This window comes from Macrotis lagotis, chromosome 1, assembly GCF_037893015.1.
Source record: "Macrotis lagotis isolate mMagLag1 chromosome 1, bilby.v1.9.chrom.fasta, whole genome shotgun sequence".
NCBI classification, from domain to species: Eukaryota; Metazoa; Chordata; class Mammalia; order Peramelemorphia; family Peramelidae; genus Macrotis; species Macrotis lagotis.
This window is the reverse complement of record NC_133658.1, coordinates 603,858-625,266: the sequence shown is the minus strand read 5'-3', so window position 1 is coordinate 625,266 and position 21,409 is coordinate 603,858. Positions and strand designations below refer to the sequence as shown.

Below are 21,409 nucleotides of genomic sequence, written 5' to 3'. Positions count from 1 at the left end.
GCCCCGGCGGCGCCGCCTCGTCAGCGGCCTCGGGAGCGGCCCAGCGGAGCCGCCATCGCTCCCCTTTCTCTGGCGCGCGCGCTCCCGACGCCCGCGGGACTGGACGGGGGCCCGGGGGCGGGCGTGCGTGCGGCCGGACGTGCGTGCGTGCGGCCGTGACGTCCGTGCGGGCGTGACGTCCGTGCGGGCGCGCCCGCGCTGCGTCATAGGCAGGGGCGGCAGCCGACTTGCGCGCGCAGCGGTCAGAGCGACGCACGTGTGCGCGCGCGCCGCCCGCGACGGGCGGAGCATGCGTGTGCGCCGGCGCCCTCCCCTCCCCCCCCGGGAGCCGCTCTAGGCCCGGAGCGTCTCATCTCTATGGTGCGGGGGGGGAGCCCAGGCCCGCCCGGGCCGACCCCTGGGAAAATGGACTTCCCCGAGAGGAAAGGCCCGGGGGGGAGGGGGGCGCCCCCTTTACAACGGAGAGACTGAGGCTCCAGCCCCCGGGGCCGCCCCTCAGCTCCCTCGGCCCGGTCGGCCCTGGGGGTGGGCCCCAGCCCCCCCAGGCCGTGACCTTGTGCCGCTTCTCAAAGGCGCCGCCCCCTCCGGGCCCCGCCCCTCAGGGCCCGGGAGAAGTAGGCCGCGGCGGGCGGGGCCTGGGCCCCGGGGGCAGCCCCCAGCCGCGCCCCCCGGGCAGTGACACGGCGCCCCCCGCCCCGGTTCCGTCCAGGGCCCCCCGCGGGCCGAGCCTCCGGGGTGACCTCACCGGCTCCGCCCCTCCGCGGCCCCGCCCCCCGAGGCCCCGCCCCCGGACGCCCCCGCGGGGCCTGGCCGGGCTCGCTCCCGCGGCGGGGGCGGCGCGGGCGCGTGCACGTCCGTCCCGGAACCGGAGCTGCGGAGGAGGAGGAGGAGGAGGAGGAGGAGGAGGAAGGGCCGCGGCGGAGCAGGTGAGCGGGGGGCGGCGGCGCCGGGCTGGGGGGCTGCTCCCCCCGCCCCCACCGCCCCATTCTGTCAGCTTTGCCGGGGGGCAGGGAGGCCCGCCGAGCCCCGGGGGGCCGCCCGTGGTGGGGTCTCCGCACGGCGCGGGGCACGCGTGGCCGCCCCCCGCGCGGGCCCGGAGCCCCGGTGTCCCTCCGCGCGTGTTGAGCCCCCCGGGCCGCGGAGGTCCCCCTTGCCTCGGCCGCTGCCCGGCCGCCTCCCGGCTTGTTTGCGGGAGCTTCCCCCGACCCCCGAGCTTCCCGGGAGCGCTCCCCTGGGCTCACACGTGTGCCCTTGCCCGTGGGGCACCGGCCAGTGCCAGGCCCCGCCGCCGAGTGCGAGAAGTGGTCACGGAGCCTGCCGGGGGTGGCCGTCCCACAGACGGACCGTGGTGGCGGCACATCAGGAGCCCCGGGAGGAGAGCTGCCCCTCCAGCCTTGGTGCCCACCCGGGATTCCAAGACACCGGAGCGGGCACAGCGGCCCGCAGCCGACCCGGGTGTCGGGGTGTCCGCTACAACAGACCCACGAGAGCCCTTCCTTCCGTGTCTACGAGGACGGCCAAAACAGGCTCCCGGAGCGCTCAGAGGTCCGGGTCCATCAGAAATGCCCAGACTGTTCTCCTGCCAGTGGACTTCAGCGGCTCAGAAAGAGAGAGACCAGAAACTTGGAGCAGATCTGCCCAGCTTAACGCCAGTGGCTGCATGAAGCAAAACACATCACCACACCGGTTTCCCATTCGTACCTATCTCGCAAGTGACAGAGCAGCAGATGAAGATCCACAGAGCTGTTGTCCAAGCCAGGTCGGAGGGTCATCTCCCTGGAGGCAGCTGTGGGATTCCCAGTCATCGGGCCTGGGAGTGGTCTTTTAAGCATGCCGCCACTTAGCTCCATCACGAGGGAGGGGCTGGAAAAGATGGCCCCCAAAATTGGCTGCTCCACCAAACCTAGCCCTACCTGCTTACCTGTATCCTGGTACATGAATATATGTACCTTTATTGACTACACAAAATCCGGTAGACCTGAAAGATAAACAGCTGTTGTTGAGAAAGAAGCAGTAGGTATCACTTCCAAATAGCAGCCCTGCTGGCAAATGAAAACCAGCTTTCTAAAACTGGAGCTGGATACACATTTTTTCTAGAGTGGCTGAAATGAAGGGGAAAACCATGGTAGTTTTGTAATCAAAATAAGTCAATAAACTTATATACCTACCAAACAGGGTAAATGACAGGATAATAACAATGCTATTGCTGTTTGCAGAAAAACAGCACGCCGCCATCATCAGTACCTGTGTTCCCACTGTGACAAACCCTGATGAGGTCAAAGAAAAATTTTATGAAGACCTGAAGATCCTTATCATCAATATGCCAAAAAGGGGCAAGTTGATAATTCTGGGTGACTTCAATGTTACAGTAAACTCAGACTAGCAGACGTGGCAGGCTAGCAGACCTTAAAAGGAGCAGAGTTGGAAATAGCCACAGAAATGGTCACTTGTGCATCTCATGTCTTCTCATCACCAACACTGTCTTCCATTTACCTAAACTCAGTGAAATGTCTTGGATGCATCCTCACAGCAAACATTGGGATTTTTAATAGACTATGACATTGTAAAGGGAAGAGATAGGCAACATATGAGACCGATGAAGGCAGTGTATGGCACAGCATACTGAACCGATCGCAGACTTATTCACTCCAAGCTAAATATCTGCATTCAACAGAATCTGCAGCGCCAAGGCAAAAATGAACAATTAATATCTATAGATTAGTATGCTTCTCTGACTAGGAACAGTTTGTTGCTCACTTAGAGGGAAACCTGAGCTAACACATGGTTGGTCAAAGTGGAGCAGAAGAGGAAAGGACAGCTTTCAGAGTTTTGATTTACAGAACCACATAAACTCATCTGTACCCTCACACTCACAAGCATCAAGATTGGTTTGATGAAAATGGTGGAGAAATTCAGAAGCTGCTAAATGAAAAACTACAAATTTTTCTAAATATAATTTCTAACTAAACAGCTGGTTGGGTCATCTATTTCTAAGAAGGCTGCATTTAACTCCTTAAAAAGTAAAGTGCAAGCAAAGCTTAGAGAGATGCAGGATTCTTACCTCATTAAGAAGGCAGATGAAATTCAGGTTTAGGCTAATAGTAACAATCCAAAGGGTTTTTATGATGTGGTGAAGGCTATTTATGGGCCAAAGATCTATGATGCATCTCAGTTACTCAGTGCTGATGGAGCCACATTGGTTAGTGACAGGAACATTATACTAGAGAGATGAACTGCAGAGTTCCATAGTATTTTCAGCAAACTGGCATCAATAAATGCCTCAGGTTGAAGTCCATTCCTCTCTACTTCCAACTGAAGAAGAGGTTTTGAATATCATTAGGCTCCTCTCATGTAGCAAAATCCCTGTTGCTGATTCTATTCCAGCTGAGATTTACAAGGCAGGGGTTTACTGCTCGTACGAGAGCTGGCTAAAATCTTCTAGATTATAATTCAAGAGGAAGTTATCCCCAGCACTCCGGGGATGCCTCCACTGTTCATGTCTATAAAGGTAAAGGGAATAAGTTATTCTGTGACAGTCATAGAGTGTTTCTCTTTTAGTCATTGCTGGCAAGATTCTTGCCAGAGTCCTCCTCAATAGGTTGATCCTTCACCTGGAAGGTGGTCACTTAACTGAGAGCCACTGTGACTTCAGAAAGGACCAAGGAGAAATGTTAGGACTAACCAAGGCTTTTGATACTGTCCATCATAAGGGCTCGTAGAAAATTATGGCAAAATTTGGTTACCTAGGGAAGTTCATCAGTATTATTCATCAATTTCATGATGGCATGTTTGCCCGGGTTCTGCATAATGGATACTTTTCCAGGCTCCAGTGGAGTGAAATAAAGCTGTGGGCTTGCTCCCATACTTTTTTAGCACATTGATTTCACCAATAATGCTTCATTGAGAACAAAAGTTGTCATTAAGGTCAGTTACCACACTGATGGTAATTATTTAACTTGAAAAGTCTACAAGCCAAGACTTGTGTGTCATCCTTGTGCGGGGCCATGCTAATCTTCTCTGTATCATTCCAAATTTTTAGTATATGTGCTACCGAAGCAAGCACAGTATATGACTTTGTTCACCAATGATTGTGTATTCAGTCCAACCTCTGAGATCAAGATGAAATAGAGTATGGATCAATTCTCTGCTGCTTGTACTAATTTTGGCCTATTGATTTAAGAAATAGAGAAAGAGAAGTAAGAGGTTCTCCACTAATCAGCACCATAGCATCTTTTCATGGAGTTGTCTTGTTGCAGCAAATGAAGAAATAGTAAATGCTTTGGATAAATTCACTTACCTTAACAGTATACTTTCGAAGGATGTACTCATTGATAATGAGGTGGAAACCTGCTAGCTAGCTCAGTGTTTGGAGTCTCCAAAGGAAGGTGTGGTAGAGAACAGGTATTACCCTATCTATCCAACAGAAGATATATAGAGCCATTGTGTTCATTGTTGTTTGCCAGTGAAAGCTGGACATTATATCAGCACCATGCCAGGGGACTCAATCACTTTGATTTGAATTGTCTCAGGAGGCTTCTGAAGAGACTTGGCTAGAAAATATACCAGGCACTAAAGTCCTTTCTTGACTTGAACTGCCAAGCATTCAAACTCTACTGCAGAGAACTCAGCTCTAATGAGCTGACTATATGGCTCCAAGGCAAAATGTGTGTTTGCCTAAAAGAGTATTTTTCAGAGAACTTACACAAGGCAAGTGCTGATATACAGGTCAGAAAAAGCAGTACAAGGACACTCTCAAAGTCTATCTCGAACTTGAGAAATGATTACGAGATATGGGATATTGTGACTCAGGACTGCCCCATGTGTGTACCCTCATTAAAGAAGGCACTCTGCTCTATGAGTGAAGTAGATTTGCAGGAACACAAAAGAACTGTGAGATGTGTAAATTAAGAGGTCTCTGCACTCCCCACCTATCAATAGAGCCCTCTGACCTTGTATTTAATTGGAACTTTAAAGCCAAGAAGAGGCAAAGAGGAGAAAGGAGGGCATTTCAGGCATGGGGAATGACCAGAGCAAATACCCAAAGCCAAAAGCCAAGAAGCCAGGGGCACTGAAGAGTAAGGAGACTGGAAAGGTGGGGAGAGGGAAGTCATGAAGAGCTCTTAATGCCAAACAGCATTTTGTATATGATTCTGGAGGCCGTATGGAGCCACTGGAGTAGGAAAGTGACATAGTCAAACCACTTTAAGAAATTCATTTTGTGGGGCAGCTAGGTGGCACAGTGGGTAGAGCACTGGCCCTGGAGTCAGGAAGACCTGAGTTCAACTCCAGCCTCAGAGACTTAATAATTACCTAGATGTGTGACCCTGGGTAAGTCACTTAACCCCACTGCCTTACAACCCCCCCCAAAAAAATTCATTTTATGTAGTAGAAGGTACTAACCTGAGTTCATATCTAATCTCAGATCCTTAGTTAACTATGTGACTCTAGGCAATTCACTTAACCATGTTTGCCATGTTTCTTCGTCTGTACAGTGAGCTGGAGAAGGAAGTGGCAAACCATTCTTGTATCTCTGTCCAGGAAACTCCAAATGGGCTCACAGTCAGACATAATTGAAACAGTGAAAAACAACAGCAATGAAAAGTCATCAGTAAAGGGCTCCAGGAATCTGCACGTGGCCCTGAACTATTTCAAAGTTTTTTTTAATCGGTGACATATCACAAATGGCATATTTAGCTGACCTCCATACAACACTCAACTGGTCATCATACAGAATGACCATAAGAATCCAAAATCATTTCTGCAGAATAAAATGTTGGACTGACTTTGAGATGAATTTTTTTTTTAATGAGATATGCAAAAACTATTTTCAACAATCATTTTTTAGTAAGGTTGTCAGTTTCACATTTTTCTCCCTCCCTTCCCTCTTCCCCCACTCCCCTGACAAATTAATCTAATATATGTGTTTAGTGTGGTTCTTGTTCTTCATTATAGAAAAAGACCAAGATGACATTATTGTGTTAGAGATGAGTTACAGTGTGTCTGACTGTGACTGATCAGAACAATATGAGCCCTGAAGGGTACCACAGGTCAGGCACACCCTACACCCTAGTTGTATATGTATAACTATTAAACATATTTCCATATTAACCGTGTTGTAAAAGAAGAATCAAAACAAAAAAAAAGTAAGAGGAAAAAACCTATAAACCATAAAGCAAATTTTAAAAATTGAAAATAGGGGCAGCTAGATGGCAGAGTAGATAGAGTACTGGCCCTGGAGTCAGGAGGACCAGAGTTCAAATCCAGCCTCAGACACTTAATAATTGCCTGGCTGTGTAACCTTGGGCAAGTCACTTAACCCCATTGTCTTGCCAAAAGAAAAGTCAATAGACCTAACTCCATAAATATTTGGAGATTTGGATTTAGCCTGGAGGAAGAAAGGTTTAATGGGAGACCAGAGGGTCTAGCTTGGTTCTACTTCTCCCTAGAGACCTATGATGCTGAGGGTCAGACTTGGTATCTGATGATAATTGGATCAGCTGGTCAGAGGGCCTTTTGTGCCTCTGTATTTTAGGACTTTAAGGAAGATCTTTACAAAAGCAAGTAACCTAGCTCTCTTCCAAGCTAGGAACAAAGGAGGAGACTGAAGAAGATGCTCTTGGGGCTGTGGGCAATGTCCATGTCAGAGACTCTCTGGTCCCCTAGAGTTATCCCAGGGGAAGTAATCTACTTACTGGATGCCAGGCACTGGCTAAGGCTGAGAATGCCCCTAGAAATCCTCCCATCCTTTCTATTCTAACACGCACAAAAAAGGAGAAGGGGCTAACTTGGTGTAGAAGTTGGAGACCAAATCTGGAGAATAGGGGTGGCTGGTCTGAAGGGTCTGGGAAGAAACATCAGCTCAGCAGGCCCTGAGCAAGGACAGCCCCCTCCTCTGACTGGGGCAGGTGGACCAGCCAGCCATGGGCTGCTGCTTAAACCCTTAGTCACAGAGTAGGAGTTTGAGAAATACTACTGATTTTATGGGGATCACAGCAAGGGAAAGCTAGTAATCAGGCCAGGATGGAAGCACAATCTTCCTCCTCCTCCTCCTCCTCAGTTCTTACCCTGGAAGAGAGTTGGATTTTTCTGCTTATGATCTTGCCAAGGTCATAAAATCCCATTTTGACTAACTGAAGAGTAGGAAAGGAAGCATGTCCCATGGACACAGGTAAGGACCCTGGTCTTGCCTGTTGGAGGGTCTGGCCCAGGAACATCAGGAATGTAGCAGAATTCTGGGATCTGAGCCCTTATTCTTTCTGGCCCAGGGAAGAGCCTTCTTGCTTCCCCGGAGCTCATCTGTTCTAGGCCCCCTCATACTTGGGGCCACCATTTTTCCACTTTGATGAGGTTAATAAGTCGAGTGTAGTGGCAGTGGGTGGGGTGGACAAAACCAGTGAATCTGACTTGCCTAGCTCAGGTGTTTGCTGGAAAAGCCTGTGTGTTGTTTGGAGTTAGAGTGGAGATTTTTTTTCTCAAAAACATCCAAGGCTTTAATTCTGTAAATTTTCAGTGTAGAACTAGAGGGGGTTTTTCTTTTCCAAAGCTCCAGTGTTCACTGTCATGTGCTGTCTCTCCCTTTTTCTGTTTCTCTCTGTCTCTGTCTCTCTGTGTCTCTGTTTCTGTCTTTCTCTTTCTCTCTCTCTCTCTCTCTCTCTCTCTCTCTCTCTCTCTCTCTCTCTCTCTCCCCCCCCACCCCCCCATCCAGTTCCTCCCACTCATTAGAGTGTGGTCCCCAAGCAGCTATGTGGTACAGTGGATAGAGCACTGGCCTTGGATTCAGGAGGACAGAAGTCTGAATTTAGCCTTGGAAACTTGCCACTTGTTAATTGTATGTCCTTGCCCAATTCACTTCACCCTGATTGCCCCACATTCAGAGCTGTTTCCATCGTGATTCATATCTGGCCACTGGATCCAGAAGGCTTTGGAGGATAAATGAGGCTGGTGACAGCATAGCACCCCCCCTCACTCAAATCCAACTCATGTGCTTGTCATGGCATCACCTCTCATATGTCTTGGTCTTCTTCAAAAACAAACATTATTAGGGTGTGGCCCCTATTCAGGGTTCTCTCCCATACTCTGGTTGTCCAGTATTTTATGTGTGAGCTGAATCAGCACCCAGGAAAGCAGCTTTTAGCCTTGGGGTTGCCAACAGCTTCTGGGCTCCCTGAAAGAAATGGCCCCATACCTGGGGAGTGGGGTGGAAAGAGGCTGGTTTCAGTTTTGTGCTTTGAGTCCAGGCCCCTCCCCGAGGCTGGAGTAACTATTTCCTAAGATTCTGATGGTTCCTGCTGTTCTCCTCTCCCCCCTCTAAGTTCTTCTCTCAATCTTTTCTGCTTGGGACAACTCCTGTCCTCTGGGGACCTCTGGGTCCCCCATCTAGTCCAACTTGTCTAGCCTGGTCTTCACCACCACCCCCTCTGCTGCTGCCCAGCTTTCACCTTATTATCCTGTTTGATCCTCACCCCAGCCATGTAAGTGTCATGCTATTCTTAGCCTAGTTGCACCTAATTTTTTTTAATCTTGGTTTCTTAATCTTTTGTTTTCACCTTGCCCTTATTTCTTAATATATCCCTCCCTTCTCCTTTCCCAAGGAGCCAACCCTTATAAAGGAGGAAAACAATAGCAAAATTAATCCAAAAGTTAGCTGTGGGTGGCAATATATTGTGTTGTTTCCCCACCACCACCACCATAGTCCTTCAGCCCTGCAAGGAAGAGGGAAGGAGTAATTTCCAACTCCAGGTTTCCTAACCCAGCCACCTCCAACCTGGGACTTTGCTGGACATTTTGGTCCTGCCCACTTCTCTCTTGGGGACAGTTCATGACTTCTATTTGGAATTCTGCCCTAAGACTGCCTAAGATATAAGTTGAAATCCCCTCCCCAAAAGATCTATACCAGGAAAAAGGTCAGAGATTGGGGGGGGAGGGGATAAAAAGATGTCTAGAATGGAAGCTTCTTGAGGGCAGGGCCTGTCTCACTTTTGTATTTGTATGCCTATTGACATCACAGGCTCTAAATCAGTTCAATCAGGTGAGGCAGTGGCTAGAACCCTAGACTTGAGCCAGGAAGACTTGAGGTCAAGTACTGTCCACAACACTCCCCGGCTGTGTGAGATACTGGGCTAGTCATGAACCTTTTCAGTCCCAGTTTCCTCATCTGGAAAATAGAGACAGCAGAAACACCCAACTCCCAAGGTCACAAGATAATATTCATAAAGTGCTTTGTCATTTAGGGCCAGTCTTGGTCGTGAGCATCCAAAGTTCCATTGTCAGCATTTTCACCATTTGGTTTTCATGGTTGTCATTGTTCATTGTCTTCCTTTCTCTGAGTACTTTTTTATGACCCAGGAACATACCTTTATGCTCATGAATCGACATTCTTTCTAATTCTTGGTGATGACTTCCATGAGTTTGATCCTTTAGTGAAGAATTAAAGATGGTGTTAACCTCCAGAGTTTGTCCTTAAAAAGGACAAATGTTCACCTCCAGAGTTAGATCTCTGGAAAGATCAAAAGGAATTAGGTTAACATACTTGTTTATTAATAAATTTCTCTAAGCCTGCTGATTATGAAGGCTTGCCTGGGGCCCCCAAAATGGAGGTCTGGAGAGGGATTCTTTTACAATTCCACTATCTGAAAGAGGGATCTGATAAAGCCCTTGGGAGCAGTCTTCAACTACTCAGGGATTATCTTATTGGGGGGGGGGTGTTATTCCTAATCAGCAATTTCATTAGATCTTGGAGGAATGTCCTCTTCCAACTTAGAACCTTTGGGCCTTAGCAGTTAGGCTAAAGACCTAAAGCATGGGAATCTTCCCCCTCCCGGACCTCTGTGATGTTGATACAATACGTAGATTCGATGCAACTAGGTGACACAGTAGATAGAGTACCAGCCCTGGAGTCAGGAGGACCCGAGTTCAAATCTGACCTCAGACACTTAATTGTCTAGCTGTGTGACCTTGAGCAAGTCACTTAACCCCAATTGCCTTGCAAAAACCTAAAAAAAACAGTCTATAATGCATAGATTCATATTTGTTATTGATGTCAATATTCAGTAGTACAAAAACTGCTAAAGTAAATATTTGGGTGTATAAGGAATCAATGAATGAATGATGAAGCATGTCTTAAGAGGGGCAAGTTCTGCTCTCAAGAGTAGACTTCCCTTTTGGGGAGGAGTCACAAGGCAAAGGATAAAATTTAGAGCTGATAGTCCAGTCCAGAGTGGTATGGACATCTTATTTGGGTCAATACCACAAAAACTCCCTCCCTGGAGCCCAGGATGGCTCCAGGAGATGAGGAAGATGAGAATGATGCCAGCAGCATGGCAACTGAGAAATGATGTGGAGAGGGGCAGCTAGGTGGCACAGTGGATAGGGCACAAGCCCTGGAGTCAGGAGTACCTGAGTTCAAATCCAGCCTCAGACAATTGTCTAGCTGTGTGGCCTTGGGCAAGCCACTTAACCTCATTGCCTTGCAAAAAAAAAAAAACTAAAAAAAAAGAAAGAAAGAAATGGTGTGGAGAGTTTGCCCTGGTGTCTCTGGATTGCCACGAAAAATCACTAACAAACTTTAAAATGGGACAATATATGCCTTTCCTCCTCCAGACCTCCCATATTGACTCTTCCCACTTTTTGTTATCTTTGTCCACTTGTCAGGTTTAAGGTAAAACCTCAGATTTGTTTTCATTTATATTTCACTTCTTACTGGTGTTTTAGAGCAATCTTTCAAATATAAATGGTTTGCAATTCTTTTGAGAATTCTTCTCTAGTCTCTTAAAGCAAGTTATATATCCCATAAATAAGATATCACATGTTGTCTGTCCCTAATCCACCCCCATCTCCTTGAAACTCTGAGGGTCACCCAGACCCCTGACTGCCTTGGACAGGCTGCTGTGTGTTCTGGCTCACCCTTCTATCAGTCACCTTTAGCTTGTGCAGGGGAAAGGGGAGACTCTTGGGTGTCCTGCAATAGATCTTTCCTTTCCCACCCTGAAACTAGTCCCTGGCACCTCTCCTCAGCTGATGAGGTGGCAACATGAGACCTTTTAGAATTACAGGTGTCTGGGTAAAATACATAAATAAAAAAAAAAGTAATGCTCTTTAGAAGAAAAACAAAAATCTGTTTTGTTTTGTTTTTTTAAAAAAGACTTAACTGTGAGGTTCTTGAAGGCAAGAACTGTTTTTGCCTTTCTCTTAACATTTAGCAACATAGTTTGTTATCTGTCTAGCTGGGGCTATTAGAGAAAGGGATGGGCGTGGAGGGAGAAAGGAGCCTCCATACATCTTTGTTCCCTTTTCAAGAATCAGACCAGAATTGGCAGAATGATGATTTCATGATTGGAAAGGGATAGGGGGAGAGGCTTGGGGTCCTTGGAAGGAGGTACACAATAGATACCTATAAAAGCTGGTGAGGGAGGAAAGTAATCAGGAAAGGTCAAGGTGGGTGTGGGCATAGACTGCTAGTCAACTCCTGGGTCTGCTGATGTTCTAGGACAGAGCTTTTTAAAAAAATGTGATTTTAAAATTCTTGTTGATGACTTTTATTTTACATCACTTTCATTTTCAATTGCATTCCTCCCCATGATCTGTCAAAGAAAGAGGGAGGGGGAGGCAGTTAAGTAAAGCTGACGCACCCTGGCAAGTCTGACAGGGTTTGTCTATCCAGGGGTTCTCCAACAAAGTGGCTGTACTTGTTAAAAATACATTTTTTACTGATACCTACCTTTTCAATCTTCTGTCCTCCTAGTTTTCCCCCAGGATCCTCCCCAAGAGTCATCACGTAAAAGAAATAATATTTGAAAGAAAAAGAAGAAATTAGCAAAACTCATCAGTGCATTGAAAATAGGACCAAGTCAGGCTTATTCTCAATAAGTCTGTAACATCCACTTTGAGTTTTTGGTGCACCACCTTTCTTTCTGTTTACATTCTTATCATATTTCTCTTGGCTCATCTGACTTCACTCTGCATCTGTTCATATAACTCTTCTTTAAGTTTCTGTGTTTATCACACTCATAACTTCTTACAACACAATCGTATGCCATTATATTCAGTTATTCTTCAATCGATAGGCTATAAATATTTTGGTGTATGAAAGGAATGTCTTATCAGTGGCATAAAACCCTGAAGAGTGGAGTCTCTGGCATTTTAGGTGATTTATTTGCATAATTTCAAAATGGTGATATCATGTCGCAGCTCCAAAGTATGAGTATACCTCTCTCCCCTTCACTTTTCCATCACTGGGGTTTGTAAGGTCCCTTTTGTGGTTTGCCCAGTGTGAAGTGAAGTTTCAGGACTGTTTTGAGGGTGTTTCTCCTGTTAGTTGTGATTTGTCCTTTGAGAACCTCTGACCACGTCTTTGCTGGGGATGAATCAAATGGTTCTTGGTCTGAAAGATGGTGAGACTGAGTTGGGAAAGGGAAGGTTGTTGTTGTTGTTGTTACCTAGAGTTTCTTCTTTAACTTTGCAGCCAGGTCCATCAAGATGAAAGAGGTGGAGAAGCTGGAAAGTCTTCAAGAAAACTGGTGAGTGAAGAAGGTCCAGCTCAGGGTTTCTTGTCTCCCCCTTTCTCCCCTTCCCCCTCTCCCCTCTTCCTTCTTCCCCTTCTACCTTCTTCCTCTCCCTACTCTTCCCCCTTCTCCCCCTCTCCTCTTTCCTCTTCCCCCTCCTCCTCCCACCTCCCCCCATTCCCTCTCCCCTCTTCTGCACCTCAGATACACTAGGCTTGGCTCATGTACTTCTCTCAACAAGATGTGCCTTTTATGTCCTTAAGCTGGGGCCTCTTCAGAAGCAGAAGCTGCCAACCCCAAGCATCAACTTGCTTACCGGAAGCATAAGACCCAGACATAGGCAGCTTGGCTTTGGAGTTTGAGGACCTATGTGAGAAGGGCAGGGTGTTTTGCCCAGCCTCAGTTTTTCCCATTTGATTTTATGACCTCTGAGGTCCCTTCACACTCAGATTCTCACAGCAGTAGAGAAGGGGGAAGGGAAAGGAAGAAGCATTATTTAACCCATACTACTGTGCCAGATATAGTGGTAGCATTTTTTACAATTATATTGTTTGATTCCACAATAAGCCTGGGAAATACATTCTGTTGTGATCCCCACATTATATCCCACCCAGCTAGGAAGTGTCTAAGGCTGACTCTGGGACTGGTCCTCTGTCTGGACCCCCAGTTGTCCCTGGGGGATTTGGACAATAAATTATAACAGGAGCAGCACATATGGCATGTGGGTGTCCTTCCATCTTGATTAAGGAAAATTTTATCCTTTACTCTGGTCAATGGCTTCATGGACCATAGCATCTCCCCAAACTGAAATGAGCAGCCTGGACCCCCTAAATCCCCTTGGCTTTATGCATCAGCGCATTTACTCTTCCATTACATGCAGTTCTAGTTATCTGCTGTTCCCCCACCCCATTTCATATACCTGAACCTATTCCAGAGCCTCCTTTCCAGCCTCATCCATAAAATCACAGCACCCAGGACCATCTGTCTCATGGTGTTTTCTGGCCCCACAGAAAAGTCAAAGTTGAGTGTGATGTCCTGGGCCTTCCTCCGGATTAGCAGAGGTTGGGGAAAAAGAGGCAGGGGTGGTGAAGGGGGTGTTCTACCTGTACTCAAGGAAGGGGCCAAAGAAGCCCTTCCAGGGGAGAAGACAAAAGAACTTCCTACTGCCTCCCTCAAAGACTGGGATCCAGCCTGGGGTAATGACTCCCCAAGTGTTTCTAAGGCTCTCAGACTTTCTAAAAGCTAAGTAGGGGATCAGAGTGTGGAGTCATGGACAGCCAATGTCTTGGGTGAAGAACCTTGGGTAGCCAGTCTGTGAGGCGCTGTCCAGGGTTCCGGGAGCCTCTTAGGAGGGGGCTGAGGCCCTGGTGAAAAGACTTGGGCAGCCACCCTGCAGGGCATTGTCTAGTTGCCCTTGACCTCTTAGGAGGAGGCCAAGGCCTAAGTGAAGAGCCTGGGGTAGCTATCCTATAGGGTACTGTCCAGGGCTCTAGGAAGACTCTTAGGAGGGAATCATTGGGGCACTAACCAGGTTTTGGGAGGGCTATTAGGAGGGGGAACCCTACAGCCACTTTCTGCCTGTCAGGCTTTCTCTTGTGAAGGAGACGTACAGGCCTTTGTTTAAGGATGCTTGAGGGGGGAAGTATTGGGGGCTGTTGCCAGAGAACATGATCTTCAAGGTGCCATTAATGTGGTAAGAAGAGGGAGGGAGTCTTTCCTAGGAGCCTCAGAAGAGTCTGTGGCCTTCACTGGGGGTGGGGAGCCCCCCATCCTCTGGAAGGCAGTTTTCACAGTGTCATCTTTCATAATGAAAAGAAATGCTGAGTTTGAACAGTGCTCCACATAAGGGATCATTAATGCCAAGCAATGACAGGACATGTGTCCCCTGGCCCCCTCCCTCCCAACTCCTCCTGCCTTGAGAAGGCCCCCAGGGAATCACCCACTGCTGACTCCTTACTTAATGACCCAGGTGACTCAGCCAGACTGGATGCAACCATCTGAGCCACCTGTGATGCCATGTCCAGAGAGATGAGCCATTATGATGAAGGGCAGAGTCCACAGGCAAGGCCTCTGCTCTCTCTTCCTCTCTTTGAGGATCCTAAGGCTCAATCCCTGCCTTCCTCCCTTAGGGTTTGTGATTCTGGAGCTGAAGACCAGACCCTCCATGGCAGTCAAGCCAAGAACTGTGAGCTTTTCTTTGACAGCCTCTTGGAAGAAGCTCAGAAAGTTGGCACCGAATGTTTGCCTTCTGATAGGAGACAAGTGGGTATCAAGTCTCAGTCCTGACCCCTTAGGCCAAATTTGAAATGAAAGAAATAAGGTCTCATATTTGGGTTCAGAAATTCAGCTTGTTAAGAACGAGATGGGGGAAGATGTGGCTGGAAACCAATAGTTCTACATAAGTTGTGGGGGCTAGAGAGGCAGGAGATCCTGGCTAAAGAAGCTCTAGTCACTGTGCCCTCTGCCCTGCTCATCTTCCATGACTTCCAGCACCACCCTCTAGGAATGATATCCAGAATGAAGCCAGATGGTCAAACCATATCACATGAGGCTAGATTGTGAGGTTCTGAGATGTTTATGGAAAAGAGAACACTCATCTATGGTTGAGATCCTATCTTCAAGGACTCCAAGCCAGACCATATGTCTGTATTGCTGCTTAGGAGATCTCAGCTGTGGGTAGGAGTCCAATGGCCAGTCTAGGGAATGGGCAGTGGCTCATGGAGCTCTTTCCTATCACTGCCCTCACTGGGACGGGGAAGGAGCCACCCACACTTAGACCCTGGGGGAAAAGAACCTTGCCCTGGACAATGGTTGGTTTCAGGGCCCACTGTGATGCCCAGGCCAAGGGCTCCTCCCCAAGGCAGCCCCCTGTGCAGAATGTCCTGGATGCCTAGGTCCTGCTGCTTCCTTGGGCCAACCATCTAGGTGTGTCTTATCAGCATGTGTCCCTGGAGGGGGATGACGGGGCCTGGAGAAGGGCCCACCCACCAACTGCCTCAGTTTCCTTTGTGGGTGTTTTTGCAGGCTGATGTGAGCATTAAGCTCTGGAAGAATGGCTTCACCGTGAATGATGAATTTCGAAGTTACAAAGATGGGGCTAGCCAACAATTTCTGAATGCTATCAGGAAAGGGTGAGTGACTGGAATGAATCTTCCCCATTTTGGTAGGTGTGGTCAGGGAGCTGATAACTGAGCATCTGAAGATGGGAAACGTGGTGGGGAGGGGCTTTTGTGTTCATATTTCTTGGTGACTGCCCTTAATTAATATGGGAGCCCCAGAGCCCCATGGAGTGATGGAGGGTTCCAAGGTCATCACTGCTTCCTTGACTTCTGCCTCCCTTCCCTGGAAGAAGTGGGGAAAGGAAGGAAGTCTTGTCAAGATTGCAGAATGTACAGAGCCCAGGGAGCCTGAAGAAATCTTAAGATCCATCACCCAGCCTCCATTTGAGAGGCCAGAGAAGGGCTGTGTGCCCCTTTTTCTCCTAAGAGAGATCTCTGCTGGGTTGGCAGCCAGGCAGGGAGTAGATTAGAACACAAGAGTTTTGAGAAGGCTTGGCCAAAAGAGGAAGAGAGTTGGCTGAGCCTTAGAAGTATCTGGTGATTGAGGGAGGGATTGATGGGAGGCTGCCTCTGCATGCTACAGGGCTGGCCTCCCACTATGTGGCTCCAGAACCTCAGTTCCTCCAGGGTCCAAGAGGAAAGGAAATTTCTCGCCTTCCTGAAGCAACTGTGGGACACCACAGTGCCTTCAGCTATTAAGGAGTTCCAAAATCAAATTCGGCATCAGGCACTTCCAAGCAGTGAGATTCTGGGCAAGTCATTCTACCTTTGCCTGCCTCAGTGTCCTCATCTGCTAAATGATATTGAATTCTCAAGCACTTTTAAGGTCTGGTGATGCTCAGACATTGGCTTCCCATTCCACCCTTGGAGAAAGATCTGTGAGCAGATCTGAGGCCCCCTCCTTGTTTTTGATCAACAGTGATGATCATAGCAAGCATCCTCATAGTCCTGCAAGGTTTTCCACACACCTTAAAAGTATTGCTTCAGTTAATAATAATAATAACTAATATCTTATATCCTACCCACTGAGGGCCAGGCTCTGTCTTAAAACTAGGGATACAAAAATATGCAAAAGAAAATCCCTGCCCTCAAGGAGCTTACAATCCAATGGGGTGGGGGTGGGGGGTCTACCTGCAAAGAAATCTGCACAAAGCCAGCAAAAATGAAGAGACACAAGGTCCCATGACAAAGTAGGGGATAGGAAAGGCTTCCTGGAGGAAGGGGAATTTTAGGTGGCATATAAAGGAAGCCAGGTAGGGTAGTCGTTGGAGAGGAGAGGGAGAGTATGTGGACATCCAGGAGGCTCCCTGGCCCACCAGGCCTTCCCTGAAACTGGCATCCAGGCCCCTTACCCCCCCACACCAACCTTGACCCCTTGTTTCACTGAAAGCCCAGTTCTGGTGCCTCCTTTTCCCACTTCCCTTCATGATTTTCCCCTGAGCCTGGCCCTCATGCAATATCCCCTGCACCAGCCCCCAGGACAGCATTGACAGGCCTGCTTCTAAGCCTTGGTGTTCTCTTGGCTTTTGTTCTTCCTCAGGGAGCTGCCAGTGGAACTGCAGGGCATGTTTGATAAGGAAGAAGTGGACGTGAAGGTGGAAGATAAGAAGAAGGAGGTATACGTGTGCAAGAAGCCAGCCTTCCAGCCCTTCTCTGGGCTGGGCCACAGGCTGGGAAGGTAGGCTGGGAGGTGACAGACCAGTCCCACACCAAACTGGGCAGAGATGCCCTGGTGCTCTTGGTTAAACTTTAAACAAAGGGCTATACTGCTCTACCTTGTGCTCAATCATGTGTAAGGCGGGTGACTGTACCAAGAAGTGATGGACATCCTTCACACTGTGCTGGAGGGCTGGGTTTGTAGAGGGCTGGATTCATGGAGGGCCAATGGGCAGACATCCCTGCAGCCCCCCATCCCAGAGCTCAATAGGTTTCCTTCTCTCCCATAGCGCTACCCCAAGAATAGTTTCCAAAGTCAGCAGTGGGGACTCCAGGAACCCAAAGACTCTGATTTCAGTCCCCTTGAATCCCCTGGAGCCCATCACCAGCATCCAGATCTGGTTAGCCAATGGGAAGAGGCTTGTGCAGAGATTCAATGTGTCCCACAGGTGTGTTTTCTGGGATTGGGCAGGGCTGGGTAGGAGCAGGGTCTCTAGACATGTGTTTATTTAGCTCAATGGGAAACAAAATAGTATAGCCTGTCACATAGTGGGAATCAGCGGCAAGGTGGCTGGGAAACTGGATCTATGAGGAGGTCTCAGCTTCTCACCAGAGTTTGGAATGTGACTCCTTCCCCACCCCCCACCATACAGTGCTTTTAATTATTCTACCCCCCCAACTATAGCCATCCTGGAGTAATGTGCCCATTCCTGCCAGTCCCCAATCTCCCTCTTCAACAGCATTTTACTATCAAAAAAATGCAGTTGACATGCTGTCCATCTCAGGTTCCCTCTCCCTTCTAAGCCTCCTTCTTATAAACAGAATGGACCAAATTAATCTAATCTAAAACACGATGATATCATGAGATAACAAAGCCTTTGACAAATTCTATGCATCTTCTGTAACAGCATAAAGACATTTCCTGAATATGATAGATGGGTCATTTATCTAACACCAGGCCAGCTGAGAATTAAGGAATGGATAGATAGTACTTGACATCCTTCTCCAGGAAAAAGATCTTTCATTAGGTGAGTCCAGAGTCTTTATCTAAAACCACAACTCAGCATTAGAAATCATCAAGAAATAATAGAAGCCTTTCCAGTAAGATCAGGGGTAAAGTGCCTATCCCTGTGACACCTTTTTTTCATTTTCAAACATGCCAACTTTTGCAGTGAGATATGAGGAAGAAATTAAGAGAACATACATATTCAACTAAAAAAATTAACAATTTCAACAAAGAAAATAAGCCTGAACCCAACAAGAAGATTAGAGAAATTCCATTCAGAAATGTAAAAAGTGTATAAAATATCCAGAAGTCCACCTACCAAGGACAATACAGGAAGTGTACCATACAAGTGGAAGATACTATGTATAGGAATAAAGACAGGTCTAAATACTTAAGAGACAGACTGTTGACTCATGGTTGGGCTGTTCTAACTGCAAAAATGGCATGATTTCGATGGATATACTTATTCAGCACCATACCAACCAAACAACTAAAGGAGAAAAAAAAAAGAAAAAAATCTTTAAGTCTCCCTGGAGAAATTACCTGTTCCAGAGCCTCAAGGGAAATAATGAAAAAAGTAGGAAGGAAAGGGGCCTCAGACTTACTTGATGCACATTGTATGTACAGAAACAAACTGACCTCCTTGTATAGTTGGAGAACCAGGTGATCCCAACTCCTGGGAAAAAACCCACAGCATCACCACCCTCCTGGGAGGGGTTGCTCAAACTCACCAAACATTTTTTAATTCCTGAGTCAGGAGGCCAATTCTGTGCCATGAGCACTGAGCTAATATTGTAGACTCAGAGACCAAAATGTAATCTCTCTGCCCTTGGGGAGCTTCCATTCTCTTAAGAAAGGGGGATAATGGGGCAGCTGGTGTTGCCGTGGATAGAGCACTGGCCCTGGAATCAGGAGGACCTGAGTTCAAATTTGGCCTCATACATTAATAATTACCTAGTTGTGTGACAAGTCACTTAACACCATTGTCTTGCCAGAGAGAGAGAGAGAGAGAGAGGAAGGAAGAAAAGGAAAGAAGGAAAGGGGGATAACTTGGAAACAGCTGAGGGAATACTACTAGGTTATTTGGGAAGGAAAAGCTCTAAGACCATGGAGAGTCCTTGAGGGGAGCATCAGGATGAATTTTATAGAGTAGGTAGTGGCTGAAGGAAGATGAGGAAGGTGTTCCTTTGTCCCAGAGGACCAGAGGAAAGGGGAGGCAGACACAAGAAGATGAGCTTGCCCTAGCCAGGGGCCTGAACCAGGGCTGTCAGAAAAGGGAAACCCAGAGGGGGAAAGGGTGGCAGGAGCAGGGAAGTCTTCCTGAGCGCTCGCCAACTCTGTGTCCTCATTCACCAGGGTGAGCCATGTCAGAGACTTCATCAAGAACTATGAAGGCTCCCAGAGTGGTCGGCCCTTCACCCTGGTCACTGCGCTTCCTGTCCTCAAGCCACTGGATGATGCCCTCACACTGGAGGAGGCAGACCTGCAGAATGCAGTGGTCATCCAGAGACACCAGACCCCACAGGCAGCTCTCGGAGGCCAGTCCTAACCGTGCTGCCAGACATCCCCCCCCCCCAAGTGGCCCCTAGAGGGGTCCAGTGGTAGGAGGTAGCCCTGCCCTTCTCCTGCACTTTGGTGCAGATGCTATCACTTCCTTCAGAGGAGACCCAAGTGATGTGAAGAAGCCCCCTTCTGGGCTTCCTGGCAGGCTGGAGCCAGGCCACAGCTACTCCGGCCTCCTCTGTGAGCAGTGAGATGTTGCCGTGGACAGGGTGCAGCTTGGATCTGGTTTATTCTTCACATGACATTTTTTAGAAATTGTAGCTGCTTCCTCCTCCTCCTCTGGTTCCTCTGGAGTTCTTCAGGATCCATCCCTCTGCTTGTCTCAGTCAAAAAGAGACTTGCACCTGTCTGGACTTTGGTCCCCAAGAGTCCTTGGTCATTTTCCTTATTGTGTTCTCTGTACAGTGATCCTGAGTGAAAGAAAAAAGAAATAGGAGCCAAGCACAGATAGATCAGACTCAGGCCAGAGACCCCTTCCTCATTTGTAGGGATGCTGCACAGTGCAGGCAACATGTGGTCTTCCATCTGTCTGTACATGGTCAAGACTTGGATTTGGACCCCAGAAAAATGCTGCACATAAACATGTCTTTCTCCAGACCTAGGGGAAAAAATCCTATATTGCACATGCAGCATTAGACTTTCTGGAAGTGATGGGACCCAGGGACCAGTAAGTCCTCCCATCCCCACCGCTGCCTCCCCCTGGAAACCATCAGAAGAGCTGCACGTTGCTCGGGACACTTTAGACTAGCCACTACTTAGAAGACAAAATAACTGGAAATGGCATCAGTACCCTCCTCCCCTACCACTAGACACCCCTCTCTCAGGACCCTCAGAAGAGGGGGTGAGGCTCAGCATCCTCTGCCAAGTTCAGCTTTCTTCAGGGACATGGAGGAGGTCGTGCTGATGTCAGACTGACCTATCAAATATGCAACTAGTAATAGTTGGCCCCACCCTGCCAGCATCTCCAGTGCCTCTGGCATTGGTGGAATGGTTGGCAGCATGGGCAGCTGCTCCTTCTGGACGAAGAGGAGGCCCCGCCTGCTGTGCGCTGCCCACGTGGCATCACCAGAAGCTCTAGAGGAAGGACAGTTGGTTTCTTGGGCAAAAATCTACTTTTTTGTAACTGACGACTGCTCCCAATGTGAATCATTTCAGAATCTTTCAGTGACAAGAATGACCCATCTCTGTCCCAAGACTGACCAGGGTGGCAGTCTTGGAGAGCTTTGGTGAAGGATCATTGTGAAGAATTATCCTGACCTTACCTTCAGAAGAATCTGGCAAGCTTCCATGGGGCCTGAGGCTGGTTGCCTGAGCCTGCACCAGGGTTCCTCCTTCAAAGGAGGCTGGCCATGCCACTGCTTGGCTCACATGGACCCTGCAAAACCCTGTCTTTGTGGATCAATGCTGCCACAAATCTGATGGCAAGGGGTAAAAGAGCTGACAACAGTGCCTTAAGTAGGAAGTGGTTTGTGAGACATTCTCTGGGCATGTTTCTGAGAAGCCCAGCAACATATGCAGCCCCAGCTTTCCCCCTGCCCTTGGCAATTCATTCAATAGGGTAACTCCGTGTTTTAAATAAATGTAGAAAAATTCAAAATGCCTCTGTGTGTGTGTGTGTGTGTGTG

General features: G+C 48.2%; 1 protein-coding gene and 1 non-coding gene across 7 annotated transcripts; one reads left to right on the top strand and one right to left on the bottom strand.

Moving 5' to 3' along the window:
- The first annotated feature begins 907 nt into the window (after nt 1-907).
- On the top strand, nt 908-21,404 carry UBXN2A (UBX domain protein 2A). Of its 6 annotated transcripts, none has more exons than XM_074194715.1 (7): nt 908-926; nt 12,461-12,515; nt 14,630-14,762; nt 15,525-15,631; nt 17,100-17,237; nt 17,506-17,664; nt 19,578-21,404. In XM_074194715.1, the coding sequence occupies exons 2-7, from the start codon at nt 12,475-12,477 to the stop codon at nt 19,768-19,770; spliced, it is 771 nt and encodes a 256-aa protein (XP_074050816.1). In that variant the 5' UTR covers nt 908-926; nt 12,461-12,474; the 3' UTR covers nt 19,771-21,404. The 6 variants fall into 6 exon arrangements, with proteins under 6 accessions (XP_074050816.1, XP_074050821.1, XP_074050808.1 ...); XM_074194720.1 differs by lacking the exon at nt 908-926 and adding an exon at nt 5,002-5,092; XM_074194707.1 differs by lacking the exon at nt 908-926 and adding an exon at nt 5,238-5,328.
- LOC141510530 (U6 spliceosomal RNA) lies at nt 3,960-4,063 on the bottom strand. Its single transcript, XR_012475001.1, has one exon. It is a non-coding gene; the product is annotated as a U6 spliceosomal RNA (small nuclear RNA).
- Nucleotides 21,405-21,409: the final 5 nt, after the last annotated feature.

Bases quoted from the DNA above. Each gene is read 5' to 3' on its own strand.
- UBXN2A (XM_074194715.1), top strand. From the start codon at position 12,475: ATGAAAGAGGTGGAGAAGCTGGAAAGTCTTCAAGAAAACTG. The intron at 12,516-14,629 runs GTGAGTGAAGAA...TTCCTCCCTTAG, and splicing joins GAAAGTCTTCAAGAAAACTG to GGTTTGTGATTCTGGAGCTG. The intron at 15,632-17,099 runs GTGAGTGACTGG...GTTCTTCCTCAG, and splicing joins CTGAATGCTATCAGGAAAGG to GGAGCTGCCAGTGGAACTGC.